The sequence below is a fragment of the Vipera ursinii genome (assembly GCF_947247035.1).
Source record: "Vipera ursinii genome assembly, chromosome: 15".
NCBI classification, from domain to species: Eukaryota; Metazoa; Chordata; class Lepidosauria; order Squamata; family Viperidae; genus Vipera; species Vipera ursinii.
The window spans coordinates 8,408,908-8,426,247 of NC_139528.1; the positions used below are offsets into that span (position 1 = coordinate 8,408,908).

General features: G+C 47.6%; 1 protein-coding gene across 2 annotated transcripts; it reads left to right on the forward strand.

Moving 5' to 3' along the window:
• The first annotated feature begins 136 nt into the window (after positions 1-136).
• TAF6L (TATA-box binding protein associated factor 6 like) lies at positions 137-16,017 on the forward strand. 2 transcript variants are annotated; one of them, XM_083374207.1, is made up of 12 exons: positions 137-161; positions 1,687-1,812; positions 2,456-2,612; positions 4,735-4,821; positions 5,843-5,993; positions 7,132-7,182; positions 8,619-8,713; positions 9,204-9,278; positions 9,694-9,914; positions 11,789-11,921; positions 12,002-12,130; positions 14,418-16,017. In XM_083374207.1, coding segments are annotated over exons 2-12 (1,893 nt in total). In that variant the 5' UTR covers positions 137-161; positions 1,687-1,810; the 3' UTR covers positions 15,210-16,017. The 2 variants fall into 2 exon arrangements, with proteins under 2 accessions (XP_083230333.1, XP_083230334.1); XM_083374208.1 differs by lacking the exons at positions 137-161; positions 1,687-1,812 and having other exon boundaries at positions 2,583-2,669; positions 4,740-4,821.
• Positions 16,018-17,340: the final 1,323 nt, after the last annotated feature.

The window sequence follows — 17,340 nt, forward strand, 5'->3', positions numbered from 1 at the left end:
TTTAAGGAGCTGTCACGTGACAGCCTTCTGGCAGAGGCGGCTTCTGCCCTTGCCTGATCACGTGGCCGCAAGGGTACCGCAAGGCGGCCAATCGGAGCGCGGGGATCAGCCAGCCCTCCGCTGCTGCTGGAGCCGCCCGGACGGGGCTGGAGGAGGGGCGGGTGAGTGGCGCCTCTTTCCGGGCCCCCCGACCCAAATTGCTGCCCTTGTGCGGACTTTGCGCCGGGATCGCGTTTCTCCTGGAAGGAGCCCCTCTTGCCTTTGGGGGGGGGAGGGTCTCCCCTCTCCAGCATTCAGTCTTTCTTTTCTTTCTCTCTCTCTCTCTTTCTATCTATCACTTGTTGCTTTGCACGTACACTGGGAGCTTGTCTGTCCAATCACACTTGGCCAGTAAAGAATATTCTGTTCTGTTCTGTTCCGTTCCGTTCCATTCCATTCCATTCCATTCTATTTTCAATTCTATTCTATTCTATTCTATTAATTCCTATTCCTATTCCTATTCCATGTTCTATTCTGTTCTGTTCTGTTCCGTTCCGTTCCATATTTTCTATTCTGTTCTATTCTATTCTATTCTATTCTATTCTATTCTATTCTATTCTATTCTATTCTATTCTATTCTATTCTATTAATTCCTATTCCTATTCCCATTCCATGTTCTATTCTGTTCTGTTCCATTCCGTTCCATATTTTCTATTCTATTCTATTCTATTCTATTCTATTCTATTCTATTCTATTCTATTCTATTCTATTCTATTCTATTCTATTCTATTCTCATTCCATGTTCTATTCTATTCTGTTCTGTTCTGTTCCATATTTTCTATTCTATTCTATTCTGTTCTGTTCTGTTCTGTTCTATTCAAATTTCCATATTCTATTCTATTCTATTCTATTCTATTCTATTCTATTCTATTCTATTCTATTCTATTCTATTCTATTGCTTATTCTATTCTTTCTTTGCTTGCTTGCTTTCTTCCTTTTTTCTTTCTCTCCTTCTCTCTTGTTCTCTCCTTCCTTTTTGTCTCCCCCTCTCTCTGTCTTTGGGGGGAGGGGGCATTTGGGGATCCAGTGGTGAAGGGGGCTTTCCTCTGAAATGTACTGAGATGTGCAGCTGAGAAGTGTCCTCAGATTACATCCGTTCGTTTAGTGACTCTTTGAAGCTACAGTGGCCCTGGAAAAGGTCACTTCCAGCCAATTCTTGTACTTGGGACCATTTCAGCATCCCCACCATCGTGGGATCAAAATTTGGGCCCTTCGTGATTGGCGTGTCTTGACCACAGTCGCAGGGTCTCAGAATCCCTTGCTTGCCATTTGTGACCTTCCCATCCAGCTTCCAAGAGGCAAAGTCAATGAGGGGGGAGGTGAATTTTCTCAATAGCCCCAGTGATTCCCCTTAACAGCCAGGGCAAAAGAAGTCATAAAATCATATGTGACTCATAACGACCGCCTTCCTTAACAATGATCCCAGTTATGATTGTCAGTTGAGGACTGCCTGCATTGCGGTCGGTTGTGGAGTCAGCCAGATGTTCTGACTAGATCTGGCATTTTTATCCATCTGTCAATCCCTTCCCAAGGACTTGGGAAGATAGGCAGATGTTGTGTGGTTGTGTTAAAAGCGTGTTCGTGGGATGGAAGCTTTTCTTTTCAGTCTCTCTGCATCTGTGAGAGGTAAAACACCATTTCTTCCAGTAGTTCTGCAGCTCCTGGCTGCTCAGCCAAGGGCCCTGAGTGCTGTAGCCCATTGGCCAACGGATGTCCGGGAACAGAGTAGCCGAGAATGAGAACTCTGCATCGTCTGCATGGCTTTGCATGAATGTGAGGATTACGTTGTGGCACCCAGCCAATCTTCCCCACAGAGTGATTTTGGGACCTCCTTAAACAGGTTAGAAGGGACCTTGGAGGTCATCTAGTCCAACCCCTTGCTCAAGGAGGAAACCCTGTAACATTTCAGACAAATGGCTGTCCAGTCTCTTCTTAAAAACTTCCAGAGTTGGAGCATTCACAGCTTCTGGAGGCAGGTTGTTCCACTGGTTAATTGTTCTAACTGTCGGGAAGTTTCTCCTTAGTTCTAGGTTGCTTCTCTCCTTGGTTAGTTTCCATCCGTTGCTTCTTGGCCTGCCTTCAGGCGCTTTGGAGAATAGCTTGACTGCCTCTTCTTTGGGGCAGCCCCTGAGATACTGGAAGGCTGCTCTCCTGTCCCCCCTCGCCCTTCTCTTCGCTAAACTAGCCATGCCCAGTTCCTGCAACCATTCTTCATATGTTTTAGCCTCCAGTCCCCTGATCACCCTTGTTGCTCTTTTCTGCACTTTTTCCAATGTCTCAACAATTTTTTTGTAATGTGGTGACCCAAACTGGGCAGGCAGTTATTCCAGGTGTGGCCTTCCCAAGCCATTTTTTAAAAGTGGTTTCCTGCCTTTATTTTGTGTAACAGCTGTGGGGTTCCCCTCCTTCATCCCAGGGCCAACACCATGTCTGAACGGGAAGAACGGCGCTTTGTGGAGATTCCGCGCGAGTCGATCCGGCTGATGGCCGAAAGTGCGGGTGTGGAGCTGACCGATGAGGTGGCTGGTCTGCTGGCTGAAGACGTCTGCTACCGTCTGCGAGAAGCAACCCAGGTGAGGGACGCCGTCTAGGATGGTATTGGTTTGGAAGGGACCTTTGGAGCTGTGCAGGTAGTCCTCGATTTATGGCCGGCTGTTTAATGACCATTTGAAGTTACTATCAAGACTGATTTACCTACATTTTCCCCTCACTCATAGCTTGACCAAAAAAGATGGAAGGGATTGTGGAATGGAATGAAAAGGTGGGAGGGATGGAATCAAGGCGTCTTTGGAATTTTGCAAGGACACCAAGTGTGACTGACTGTTTTCTCATAACAAAATGAGCAGAAGAAATAAGGATGCCAGCATTTGTGCGGGAAATCAGAGCTGGTTTTGCTTCGTCTGTGCCAGTGTAGATTTTCAGTAAAGTATTATACTCTTGGTAAAATCATGTCCCAGGAGTTTTTTTTTCTGGAAATGCCAATTGGACAGTTGACAGTTATAGCAGAACCCCTCCCCCCTCGCAAAGGTGCTTATTGCCCCATTCCAATACCCACCACCTGTTCCCCACCGTCACATGTCTGCATGTCTGTCCTGCATTTACTTTTTGTAGCCTCCTGTGATTTCATTTTACAATGTTTTTGCTGTAAACCAGCAGAGATTATATTTCTTGAGACTTCTCAGGAAACAACAACTGAATGAAAACTGCTGGTGACCTTCTACCATTGCTCCATAGAAGGCATTCTAGCCTACTGCATTTGTGTGTGGTTTGCCAACTGCACAGTGGCAGATAGGAAAGCGCTCCAGAGGATCATTACCCCAAGCATTATTGGCTGTCCTCTCTTCTCCCCACCGCCCCCCGGATATACTGTACAGTTCCCGCTGTCTTAGGAAAGCTCAAAATATTCTTAAAGACTCATCTCATCCTGGAGATTCTTTTTTTGAGCTATTACCATCTGGCAGACAGTACAGGATAATAAAAACAAAGACAAATAGGCGAAAAATAGTTTTTATCCCAGAGCTGTAACCATATTAAATACCACTGTATACTGCAACACTGAAGTGCAATATTAGGGGCAGCACAATGGTGAAGAGAATGTGAAGGGTGTCTGTTTATAATGTATGTTCTTATTTGTGGTTTTGACGTGTGTAGTGTGCACTGTGGGCAGCACTTAATTTTGTTGTGAGTTACACAATGACAAAGATTATTCTACTCTACACTACTTTTTGTTTTATTCCATTTATATCCCGCCCTTCTCCGAAGACTCAGGGCGGCTTACAAGCTTGGCAGTAGCCTTCATTCTATGTATATGCCTGCTTATTAGGGCTTTCACACACACCCCAAGCGGCATTATTACAAAGTCAGCTTAATTGTCCCCAACAATCTGGGTCCTCATTTTACCTACCTCGGAAGGATGGAAGGCTGAGTCAACCTTGAGCCTGGTGGGACTCGAACCTGCACTAACTGCAGGCAGCTGGTGTTACTTAAGGAGGCATTAGCCCACTGCTCCACCACTACGCTACACTACACTACACTATTCATTTAGGGACCATTCAAAGTTACAACAGCATTGAAAAAAGTGACTTATGACCGTTTTTCACACTTACAGCAGTTGCAGTGTCCTCGTGGTCAAATGTTCAAAATTCAGACGCTTGGTAACTGCCTCATATTTATGACACTTGCGGTGATCCCCTTTTGCAGCCTTCTGACAAACTGTCAAGAGGGAAGCCAGATTCACTTAACAACCATGTCGTTAACAACTGCAGCGATTTACTTAACAACTGTGGCAAGAAAGGTCGTAAAATGGGGCAAAAATTTATTTAATCACTGTCTCACTTAGCAATGGAAATTTCGGGCACAATTGTGGTCGTACGTAAAAGGACTACCTGTATTTATATAGCTGTTTATTTCTTGTATTTGTTTGCTGCCTATCTCGCTCCAAGGCCGTCTCCTAAAAGCCAGAAGGGAAGATGGCACACCTCGCGGTGTGTGTGTGTGTGTGTGTGTTTGTGTGTGGTGACTATCGTGGCTTGGAGGATCACTGCCCCCTCCCTTCCGGTGATTGCTTTCTGATTGCTCATCAGCACATCTGGAAGCCAGGAGCTCATGAAGGGGCCACTGCGCAGTGCTTAATCCGAGATTCAGTGGGAGGCTGTGCGCTTACGTCCGACTCCTTTTCCCCCCCTCTTCCTGTAGAACAGTTCCCAGTTCATGAAACACACCAAACGGCGGAAGCTGATGGTGGAAGATTTCAACCGGGCTCTCCGATGGAGCAACGTGGAAGTGAGTTGGGCCCCGGGCTGTGAGTGTTTCCATACAGACTCCAAATTGCATTCTGCCGTACTCTGAGACACAGAGACGGATAGGTCTCAACAGCAGTTCGTTTAGTGACTATTCGAAGTTACAAAGGCAGTGAAAAAAACGGAGCCCTTTTCATGCCACCGTTGCAGCATCCCCCTGGTCACATGATCAAAATCCAGACGCTCGGCAACTGGCTCACATTTCTGACGGTTGCAGTGGTGGGGTTCCAATAATTTAACCGGTTCTCTGCCCTAATGACCGTTTCAAGTATAAAGAAATGATACACCGAAAGGTAGTTTATTGTTTCAGGCATTTAATACTTAAATAAGAACAATAGTGAAAGAGCTACGCAAAACTAGATTATCTTACAAGAAAGAGTGATGAGAAATTACCTCTGAGAAGCACCACCTGGTTTTCGCGTGGGTGACGTGATCGAACCATCGCCGTTTGGTTTCCATCACTCCTCTCGGACTTCTGGGGAAGGGTTTTTTTCCCCACCTGGAAGTTGAACGAAAACCAGATGGGTTCCAGAAAACACACAGATTTATCATAACCGGTTCGCTGAACTCAACAAAAAATTAGGCATGGTTTCTGCCGAACCGGTGCGAACTGGCTGAATCCCACCACTGATCCCCAGGTCAGGTGATTCCCCTCTTGTGACCTCCCGACAAGCAAAGACAATGGGGAAGCCGGATTCACTTACCCACCGTGTCCCTAACTGAACAACTCCAGCGAACAACGAAGAAGGCCATAAAATGTGGCAAAGTTCAGTTTGTCTCGCTTAGCAACAGAAATTTTGGGCTGTAGGTTGAGGCTGCCTGTCTAGGCAGTAAAATCCCACCGATGCCAGGCTAACAAAAGAGTCACCTGGAGCAGGGCCTCCAACTCTGGCCGCTTTATGCCTCGTGGGCTGAGCAATCCTGGGTGTTGAAGTCCACAAGTGGCCAAGGCTGGAGACCCCCCACTTGGAGCAGGGCTGAGTGTGTGTTTGTTGCTGTTGCAGGTGGTGTGTGGCCATGGCTCAGCGGACGCTCTTCCCTTCCGAGTCATTAAGGAAGGAGAGTTTTTCTTCCAGGAAGACCGCGAAGTCAACCTTGTGGAGCTGGCGCTGGCCACCAGCATCCCCAAGGGCTGTGCGGAGACAGCCGTGAGAGGTAGGCCAGGGAGGAGGGGGGCCAGAGGCCACCAGGCCCCTTCCTGACTGGGGAGGTCCCTTCCTGGGGTGGCAGGGCCTTTGTCAATTGTCAGATATCTCATTCATAAAACACTACCTGTATGTTCCAAAATCTTACTTCCCTCACTGGATTCTGCCATTCCCAAGGAGGAGAAGAGAAGATGTTAATTGGCTATCCTCATCCATTTGTTGCAAGGGTGTTTATTTCAGCCTGCCTGGAGGCCATCATTAGACCAGGGGGAAACCTTTGAACTGAGAAGAACTAAGAAAGCGGGGAGGGGGGAGAGATTCTGGTTTGTATCTCCGATTAGCATCTGAAAGGGAGGAAGGGAGTGTCGTAAAGGCATGGAAGATCCCTCTTCCCTTGGAAGGTTTTGACACCTGAACCTTAATTGATCCGGGACTGGCCAAATGGACTGAGGGGAGGGGGTTTCACTCGGGGACACTTTAAAAGTACCAAGTTTAGATTCCAGCTTTCTTTCGTTACTTTGGCGTTTCAAGGTTCGGCAACGGCGGGCCCCGGAACAGAAGGCTAGCCAGGTTTCTCTGGATTGTTGATCAATCCAGAAATCGTCGACTTAACAAGCATTCATTTAGCGACTGTTCAGAGTTACCCTTTAAATTTTCTTTACTACTTTACGAGAAGATAAAATGCGAAGAAAACGAAAATAACGGAAAACTCTTCAGAGTTACAACTGGAAAAGGGGAGGTCCTCACGCTTATCCCCGTCACAGTCTGCCCCCTGGTCAAGTGATCAGCATTTGGGCCCTGGGCAACTGGCATTTTTATGAATTTCCCACCTTCCCAGCCGGTCCCGAATGAGCGAAGTCAGTGGGGGAAGCCGTTAAGAACTGCAGGGATTTGCTTAGCGTGCTGGCTGAGGAATTCTGGGAGTTGAAGTCTGCCAGTCTTAAAGTTGCCAAGGTTGGACACCCCTGCTCTACAGTGAAAAAAAGGGTTTGACGGGCCAGAGGTCCCAATCCCCCGCTGGGCTCTCTTTGAATGCATCTCATCCAAGGATCAGAACTTCCCCACCCCTCCTCCACTCAGACGCTCTGAGGTTTTTCCTAATCTTCCATCGGTTTTTGAGCAGCCTCCGATTCTCTCTTCTCTTCTAGTTCACATCTCTTACCTGGACGGGAAAGGCAACCTCGAGGCTCAAGGCTCAGGTAAGGACTGGTAATGCCGGTTTGGTTGCATTTCTTGGAAGAAGACAGCACAATCCAGGATTGCATATTTATTTTGCAAAGTCTGAGTGCAACCATTGCGATTTGTTTGCTTCGTTCATCTGAGGTCAGCGTATTAGACCGTTTCCCAGCCTAGGCAACTTTTGGATGTGTGGACTTCAACTCCCAGAATTGGGCTCAGTAGGGAATTCTGGGATTTGAAGTCCACCCATCTTAAAGCACGCTGGCTGGGGAATTCTGGGAGTTGAATTCCACCCATCCTAAAGTCGCCTAGGTTGAAAAACTTTGGTGAATTGTGTGACCAGATATATAAAATTGGTGTTAAGAATCCATTTATATTCCATTCCTAAATCCCTATCTGTGCAAACCTAAATCTCACCCCCTTACTGGATTCTGCCATTCCCAAGGAGGGGAAGAGAAGATGTTAATTGGCCATCCCTATCCATTAGACAAGGGACGCGGTGACTCAGGGGGTTAGGAAGCTGAGCTTGTCGATCAGATGGTCGGCAGTTTGGTGGGTCGAATCCCGAGTGCCGCGTAACAGAGTGAGCGCCTGTTACTCGTCCCAGCTTCTGCCAACCTAGCAGTTCGAAAGCACGTAAAAATGCAAGTAGAAAAATAGGTACCACGACGGTGGGAAGGTAACAGCGTTCCGTGCGCCTCTGGCGTCTAGTCATGCCGGCCACATGACCATGGAGACGTCCTCGGACAAGCGCTGGCTTCTTCGGCTTTGAAACGGAGACGAGCACCGGCCCCTAGAGTCGGAAACGACTAGCACGCATGCGTGGGGGAACCTTTACCTTTATCCATTAGACGCAAGGTTGTTTATTCAGCCTGCCTGGGGGCCATGATCAAAGACCAGGGAAAGAACCTTTGAACTGAGAAGAACAAAGAAAGGGGGGTGGGAGAGATTCTGGTTTGTATCTCCGATTGGAATCTGAAGGGGAGGAAACAACGATGTTGTAAATGCATGGAAGTTCTCTTTTCTCACGAAGGGTTTGACACATGAACCTTAACTGATCCGGGACTGACCAAATGGACTGAGGGGAGGGGGTTTTACTCGGGGACACTTTAAAAGTATCCATCTGCGACACAGTTTCCAGATCCTGTCTAGATTATCCACTTTCAACCATGTTTTAGTAAAAGTCCCTGTTGGATAATCTTGTCTCCAAGAGTTCTTCTTTCCTAAGATGTGGATTGGGGTGGGTCCTGACAATTGGCATACAGTATCTCAGGTGTGCGGCGAATGCTTTATTGCACAAGTGGAGAATCTGAGAATATTTCTTAGCAGCTCCTTCTGAGAAGGGATGGGGGATCCTGTGAACTGTAATTCAACTGGTAGAATCTATTGGCTTCCCACCCTATCTTATCACTTCCTTTTTCGGCTTCCAAGACCAACTCTTCATTTCTGTTTCCAGTGCCCAGTGCCGTCTCCGTGCTGACAGATGACCTCTTGAAGTACTACCAGCATGTGACTCGAGCCGTACTGGGCGATGACCCTCAGCTGATGAAGGTGAGTCTGAAGAAAAGGCTCTGCTGATACGAGAGGACAGGATTCGAAGGCAAACAACGGGATTTGCAGACAGAAGAACCCTCAAATTGGTCCCTGTGACTGATCCCAGCTCTTACTGGGCAGCCATTCGGGGGAATCGCCCGTGACATGTTCAGTTCTAGAAGAAATGTTGACCAACGCCAGTGGCATTAGATTAGATTAGATTAGAATAGAAATAGAATAGAATAGAAATTAGAATAAAATAGAAATTAATTAGAATAGAATAGAATAGAATAGAATAGAATAGAATAGAATAGAATAGAATAGAAATTAGAATAGAATAGAATAGAATAGAATAGAATAGAATAGAATAGAATAGAATAGAATAGAATAGTGCTGGAAGGGACCTTGGAGGTCTTCTAGTCCAACCCCCCTGCTCGAGCAGGAGAACGTGTACCATTTCAGACAAGTGACTGTCTGAGTTGAACCCTTCTCTCCCCTTCTTGCCTAGGTTGCTCTCCAGGATTTACAGACCAATTCAAAGATTGCGGCTCTCCTCCCTTACTTTGTCTACATCGTGAGTGGGGTGAGTGGAGAGGGCTTGGAGCAAGCCCTGCGTCATTCATTCATTCATAAATTGCTGTTTCTCCACTCATGAGCTGATGAAGATCATTCACCATTTTAGTTAGCTCCACCTGCGTATTTGGCATTTACAGTGGGACAAAAAAGTATTTCGTCAGCCACCAATTGTGCAAGTTCTCCCACTTAAAAAGATGAGAGGCCTTTCCTGAGGAAAGCCGTTCCTCCGATTACGGTTTCACCCAACACATCTAACCAGAAAGACAAGACAGCCACATGATGGCATCGGAAGCTCACGGGCCTGAAGTGGGGAGCCAGCTCATTGTTTTCAGACTGTTCACACAACCTAATAAGGAAGGACCGCTTCAGGAAGGCTGGGGTCTGCCTTGGCTGAGATGTTTGCTCTCTGGCTTCCTCTGCAGGTCAAGTCGGTGAGCCACGACCTGGAGCAACTCAACCGCCTTCTGCATATGGCCAAGAGCCTCATCCAAAACCCTTACTTGTGCCTGGGGTCTTACGTCAAAAGCCTCATTGCCAGCGTCATGTACTGCGTCCTGGAGCCTTTGGCAGCCTCCATCAACCCCCTGAATGACCACTGGACCCTGCGCGACTACGCAGCCCTCCTCCTCGGCCAGATCTTCCGGTGAAGTCTCCGAAATGACCGGCCTCTCTGGGTCTTGCCTGCCCCTCTCCTATGGAGCAAACAGGAGCTTTGCACCCCAGAGTGGCTTGATTTAGTGATCCCTGCCTCGGAGCCCCAGGCTCGTCATTGGTGGCCCAAGACCGCAGAGGCGGGAGGTGTCAGTAGAATTAAAATCAAAACTGAAAGAGAATCTGGTCAAAGTAACAGGAAATTTCTATAGGAGGAGATTCTCTGTAGCTCAGGGTTGGCCTTGTTTTCATGTAGACGTTTCATTACCCAACTAGGTTATGTCATCAGGGCTGGAAAGGAATAGAGCAGTGATGGCGAACCTTTGAGAGACCGAGTGCCCAAACTGCAACCCAAAACCCACTTATGTATCATCAGGTCCCGGGTGGGTGTGGCCCATTGGGTGGGCGTGGCCCATTGGGTGGGCGTGGCGGTGGTAACGGCAGACTGGGTGGGACTAAAAAGTTCAATCAATTCCAACTTTGCAGGATCTTTTTTTTCCCCCGTGAGAAGTTGAAATTGATTGATTGAACCTTTTTTTTTGGCACACGGCGGCGGAGGCCTAAAGCGAAAAGATTTTATAAAACCCAGCTGAAGGCCTAGGACTGGGGCGACGGTGCGCGTGCCCACAGAGAGGGCTCTGCGTGCCACTTGTGGCACACGTGCCATAGGTTCGCCACCACGGGAACAGGGCTTGCACACAACATACTTTAAATTTCTTTCTACAATATGCCCGCTCTCATTGTCCTCAAGTCCGTTCAGCTCACTGTTATTTGTGGGATCCTTGTTGCTCTCTCCACTTGTTTTTTTCCCCCAGACGTTTCATTACCCAACTAGATAACTTCATCAGTGCTAGAAGGGAGGGGTGTGTGCAAGGGGGGAGGGAGGACGAAGACTACTATGGGGCCCTTGGTGCTCTCTGACCTTGAATGTTTTAATCCAGACATTTTGTAACCCAACAGGGAAATATCAGTGTATGAAATTTTGCAAGCAAATATGAATTTAATTATCCCCCTTTGGGGAGATTTCTTGGGCCAGGCGGAAGCTGTGGGCAACCACTGATTGGTGTAAAGACTAAGGCTACCCTGAGCCATAATTTCCAAAGGTGGCTTTTGATTCAGTATCTCATAACTTAAACGGCCCAAGGAATTCAGCTGAAATATGGTGGGTGTCAACACTGTAAACATTGGATGTTTTTGCCCTGACCATATAAGAGGCAGCCTTTTCCTTTAAACTGTTTTGCTTTGAATCAGTGAAGCTGGGGGGGGGGGGAATGTTAACCCGGTTGTTCTAATTAAGATAAGGGATGGTTCGCTACAGAAAGGAAGTGAAACTTTTCCATGTTAAACTAATTGGAGAATGTGATTTATGATGTGTAATTAAGGGAGGGAATTGTGTATGATACCATGTGTTCAGGGGAGGAGAATTCAGATTCTGGCATCCATCCATGAGTGCCGATGCTTCGTTCTCATTATTATAGACTTTTTAGAATAAACAATGCCGGAATGTTCTTTGATCTGTCTCATTAGACAGATCAAACCATGACATCGGGTTTGCAAATCCACCCAGGGGAGATTTTACCAATTTATAGTTGCTAACTAACAAATATATAGTTACTAACAAATATATAGTTATGGCAATACTAGCACTGATGACGTTATCAAGTTTGGTGATGAAATGTCCAAGCTCAGAGAGCACCAAGGACCTGGGGGATTCTGGGGGTTGAAGTCCACATCTCTTCACGCCACCAAGTCGAGAAACCCCGGTTTCAGGCTGTGCGACAATTCATTGATAGAGAAGTCTCCAGCCATGATTGTTAGTTCAAAAGAGATGACCCTGCTTCAATTTTCTTTCCACTTTCCTTACAGGAGCCACGGGGATCTGGTGAGCAGCTTGTACCATCAGATCCTCCTCACCCTCCAGAAGGTGCTGGCTGACCCCGTCCGCCCCCTCTGCTCACACTACGGGGCCGTGGTGGGGCTGCATGCCTTGGGGTGGGAGGTAAGTTGCAGCTGGCCCCATCGGTGGCTTGGGGGTGCCTCCCCGGCGCGTGCCGATCTCTCACGGCCTCTCCTCCTCAGGCGGTGCAACGGGTCCTCTATCCCCACCTCTCCACCTACTGGTCCAACCTGCAGGTGGTGCTGGACGATTATTCGGTGTCCAACGCTCAGGTCAAGGCTGATGGACACAAGGTCTACGGGGCCATCCTGGTGAGTGTCTGGCACGGTGGCGACATCAGCCGGGGGTGGGGGTGGATTTCTGAGCAGGCAAGAACTGCGATATTTACAGGCAGTCCTTGACTTACACCCGTTCGGTTAGTGACCGTTTGAAGTCCTGATGGGCCTCTCTCTGGCACAGCGGCAACTCCGGCCAGAGGGTTTTCTGAGGGTTAAGCCAACAACTGCAGCTTTCACAGGCCGTCCTCAATTCCCAACATTTGGGACCAGAACGTCCCTTGCTCAGCCATAACAATTATTAAGGGAGTCACCCCTGATTTTACAGCCTTTTTTTTTGCTATGGTCATTAAGTAAGCCTGGCTTCCCTCACTGACTTTGTCAGAAGCCAGCTGGGAAGGTTGTAAATGGCTTCCGTGTGAGGCCAGGACACGCAGCTGTCATAAGGTGGCCGAGGGTCCAGAGTCCGAACACGAGACCCCAGGGATGCTGCAACTGCCATACAGGAAGTCCTCGACTTATCACCACAATTGAGCTCAAAATGTCCGTTGTGGTTTGTGTGCTTGATCCAGGCAAGGGAAGGAAGGATGCATCCGTAAAAGCAATCGGCGGCTACTTTAAATTCTGACCAGCCCGAACCATATTTTTAGCAGAACTGTAAAAAAACTGGCCGTCTTGAGAATCAGTTACTGGAGTTAGATGATTGCATGTACTTCCCAACTTAAACCATTAATTTGGAGACTGTTCAAAGTTACAAGGGCACTGAAAAAAGTGACTTATGGCCGTTGTTCACGCTTACGACCGTTGCAGTATCCCCAGGGTCACGTGGTCAAAATTCAGGCAGTTAGCAACTGGTTCATATTTATGATGGTCGCCGTGTCCTGGGGTCACATGATCCCCTTTTGCAATCTTCTACTAAGCAAAGTCGATGGGGAAATCAGATTCACTTCACCAACTATGCTACTAACTTAAGTAACATTTAACAACTATGTTGTAAAATTGGGCACAACTCACTTAAGAAATGTCTTGCTTAGCAAAAGAAATGTTGGGCTCAACTGTGGTCATAGGACTGCATGTGTTCGTCTAAACCAGGGGTAGGCAACCTCGGCTCTTTTATGACTCGTGGACTTCAACTCCCAGAATTCTTTTTTTTTTTTTAAATTTTTTTTTTATTAAATTTATTATTTAAAAACATTGGACACAGTACCAGCGAGCTGACAAACCTTTTTGTCTACAATGTTTAAATATATATATATATACATGTATATATGTACATCAAAAATACACTTAAATACACTTACCGTAGATTACAAATCGGTGAAATACCACAATATTTAAAACAGTGAGCTAGTCTGTAAAACCTAATAGATGCACTTCACTCAAAAAGGATAATTATGATAGTGTAGTGAATCAAATAAAAGGTGACCTGGAAAGATGGGGAAACCTAAAACTCTCATTATTGGGAAGAATCGCTGTCATTAAGATGAATATTCTGCCTAAAATCCTGTTTCTGTTTCAGAATATCCCAATTCAACTCGACTCTAAATTTTTTCGAAATTTGGATAAATTATCACTAAATTTTATTTGGCAGGGGAAAAAACCAAGAATTAAATTGAAATATTTACAAGACACGAAGGAAAATGGGGGTTTTGGATTGCCAGACTGGGAATTATATTACCACGCCGCGGCCCTGAGCTGGATTAGAGAATGAGTAATCTTGAGAAATAGAAGACTATTAACTTTAGAGGGTCACGATTTGCAATATGGCTGGCATGCTTTCCTATGGACGGAGAAACAAGGTCTTTTCTCGCATTTTCAAAGACACCGGATCAGGCAAGCGCTACTCAATACTTGGAAAAAAATTAGATCTCACAATTACACCAAAATACCGGTCTGGCTATCCACCCTTGAAGCGATAGTTTACCCAAATCTGTTTGATTTGGGTAACATAATCTCATACAAGGATATTCTGAATGAGGAGGGGGAATTGAAACTTAGGAATGAACTAGAATTACAAGGTATAAAACTCGATTGGTGGGCCTACTTACAAATCCAATCGAGATTTAGGAAGGATAAAAATGAATGGGGGATATATACCTCTGAAACAGCATTGGACAAAATATTATTGGGACCGGACTCTAAACAAATAAGGAATTTTTATAAACTCCCAGAATTCTTGAGCCAGCATGACTCAGCTTGGAAACCTCTCCCTTTCCCCTCAGCGTGGCTGGCTCAGGAATTCTGGTAGTTGAAGTCCATGAGTCATAAAAGAGCCGAGGTTGCCTACCCCTGGTCTAAACAGTCCCTCCGGTTCCTCCCTCAGGTGGCCGTCGAGCGACTCCTCAAGATGAAAGCCCAGTCGCTGTCGGTGCCCGTCCAGGCCGAGGGTGCTGGTGCTGAGGGGCGCCCGCGGGACGGGGCGCCTTGGCTCAGTCCCCTCCAGGACCCCCAGGTGGAGTTTGGCTTTGGCATCGCCAGCCACTTGCTGCAGCTGGGCAGCGGGGGCCCCCAGGCCGGGGTGGGCATCCCTGCCAGCCCCCCGGCCATCTCGCTGAACGAGATTTACCAGGAGCTCTACTACTTCTTTGGGGACAGCCTGGCCACCCGCTTTGGCACCGGCTCGGGGCTGTGCCCAGCCGGGCCGATGCTGGCCAGCCCGCCCAAGGCTGCCGACACCAAGAAGGAGCAGCCAGCCTTCAGCACCGGGGAGCCCGTGCGCAAGATGCCCCAGCTGACCGCCAGCGCCACCGTCAGTCCTCGGGAGGAAGAGAGCCCCCGTGCGGACTTTTCGGCCAGCCGGCCGGCCTTGCACCGCTCAGCCAACCTGGCTCGTTCCCGCAGCGCCCTGCGCCAGCAGAGCCATCGGCCTGTCGCCCGGGACGTCTTCCAGAAGTGCCGGTTTTCCCTGCAAGGGGCACCCCACTTCAGCTTTGTGATCGCGGGGCGCCCGGTGGACCGCCGGTGCCAGGGGCGGCTCTTCCAGACCTGTTTCTTGCAGCACCACGGACCCACCCATGTTTCGCGCTACGCCCAGAAGCTGCCCATGATTGGCCGGACCAGCAAGCCAGTCAAAAAGTGGGGTCACTCTGACTATTCCCTCTACTTACCTCTCTGAGCAATGGGTCTTGTCTGAGCGGGAAAATCCAATCATTTGGGACCGCCACATCAGAAACCCCTTCCCCAACTGTCCTGGGGCCACTTCCATCCAGGAGCTGGAGCAAGCCGATCCTTTGGAAGGACCCCCGAGGGACTCCAGCGTGGAAATCTGGGGCTATCCCCTTGGAATAATCAAGCCCCTTTAAAATTTCTTAACGGATTCTAGCTAGCTCTTTCGAATTCCCCAGCGAAGAGCTTTTGTGCCCTTCTCTCAATTTTGTAATAAAATGGGACAGTAAGATTGGCACGCAACCCTCCCCCCCCCCAAACCCCCAACTCTGCTTTGAGCAGAAGCCCAACCTGCAAAAGGGGGAGAGGCAGGATTTTTGTTGGAGTTGTGGGTCACTCTTTGAATTTCTGTGGGGCGGAAAGAGAGAAAGCCGAAGAATTGGCTTTGGATGTTTTTTTTTAAAGGGACAGAAAATATGTGTGTTTTGCTGATTCAAAACAGCACCAGTTTTGCTTTTTCCTTTCTGCTCAGAGATAAAAATAAATTTCCTGAATATTTGGATTTCAGCCCCCAACATTGGAGACTTGAACACTGTCGGAAATAATGAGACTGAAAATTGTGTGTTTGGTGGGGGGAGGAGGCAGGAAGGAGCAGTGCATGAGCCAAGGCCAGTCCTGACCTGTTTGGAAAATACAATAAAAATAAATGGTGGGAATCCTTTGAAAGTGTTTCCTCCTCCAGTTGAAAAACAGAAACTGTTTCTTCAAATGAGCACAGAATATGGTTTTGCAAAGAAAAATAAAAGAAATTGAGCTTCCTGTTTGTGCTAGAAAAAGGCTTGGGGGTGGGGTGGGAGGTGGGTTTCTCCTTTTGCGTCGCTCTTCCCTGTTTGCAGGAGATGCTACTAAAATGGACTGGCCTTGCTGACTGGGAATTTAAGGGACCCAGTTAGAATATATTCCAGACTGCCTGCTAGGCTAAAATACAGTTGGGGCAGCTTGTAGATCTCTCTGTTCTGCAAACATAGTCCTTTTACCCAGCAAAGCTGGGGAATTCTGGGAGTTAAAATCCTCCCAGCTTAAAGTTGCACAGGCATTTGGGTTGGCCAAACCATGAACTGGCCCAGCCAAATGCTGGATTTGATTTTCCTGGTGCGGAGTATCCAATTTATCACACAAGCTGGGAAATTGCAACCTGTGGGGGGGCGGTCCTTGGTGCTTTCTCAGCTTGGTAAGTTTTCTTGCAGATGTTTTCTTGCTGATGAGGTTACCTAGTTGGGTAATGAAACATTTGCAAGCAAATAGCCAAGCTCAGAGGGCACCAAGGACCCCACAGTCCCCCTCCTCCTCCTCTCCTCCACAAACCCCACTCCCTTGTAGCATCCATGATGTTCCCTAGTTACATCATGAAACATCTGCAAGACAACCAGCAAACTCGGAGCACCAAGGACCCTTGAGTTCAACCCGGAGCTACAAATCTTATATAAATTGCAACTTCTTTATTAAACGCAACACCAAGAGATGCGTTCTCTGGATTAAATCACGAATCGGGAGCCCCCAATATTGGCAAAGGTTTTATGCCCGTTTGCAAAGTCACGTTCACTAGCAAGCTGCTCGCAAGGAGCAATAAATAAAATACGCCTCGCAAAGAAGCCCTTCTAAGCTGATGAGATCCTTATTAAAGTATGAGAGCCCCGCGCCCTCCTGGCCCAGACTGACAAGGTTGGCAATTCGGGATGCGCAAGGCTTTCTAGCCAGTTTATCTGCAACTGAACACGGGAGGTCAGCCCCTGGCCTGGTGGGAGATTTGCCATAAGTCGGGAATTTTAGGACAACGGTGGTTCTGTGAGGAATAAAAAGAATTCAACTCCAAGGATGTTGGAAAACAAAACAAGTTTTATTAAAGCTTTTGCAAAAGCGGTGGAACTCTTGTAACGGCAAATCCCAGAGTCCACACCTGAAGCAATTTTTGCATAGGTTTTTATACCCTGTCCCGTACATCACGCCACATCCTTCCAAAGTGAGTCCAGTTGATAGGCCCACCTGGCCACTTGCTTTCCCACCGCCTAGCAACCATTACAATTACCAAACCCTCCAATTATTAGATCAAATGCCCTTTTGCTTCTAATCTTCACTCCCTT

What these genes read in the sequence shown, in the direction of transcription:
- TAF6L (XM_083374207.1), top strand. An exon ending in TCCGATGGAGCAACGTGGAA is followed by an intron (nt 4,822 to 5,842) that starts GTGAGTTGGGCC and finishes TTGCTGTTGCAG; the next exon opens with GTGGTGTGTGGCCATGGCTC. An exon ending in TGCGGAGACAGCCGTGAGAG is followed by an intron (nt 5,994 to 7,131) that starts GTAGGCCAGGGA and finishes CTTCTCTTCTAG; the next exon opens with TTCACATCTCTTACCTGGAC.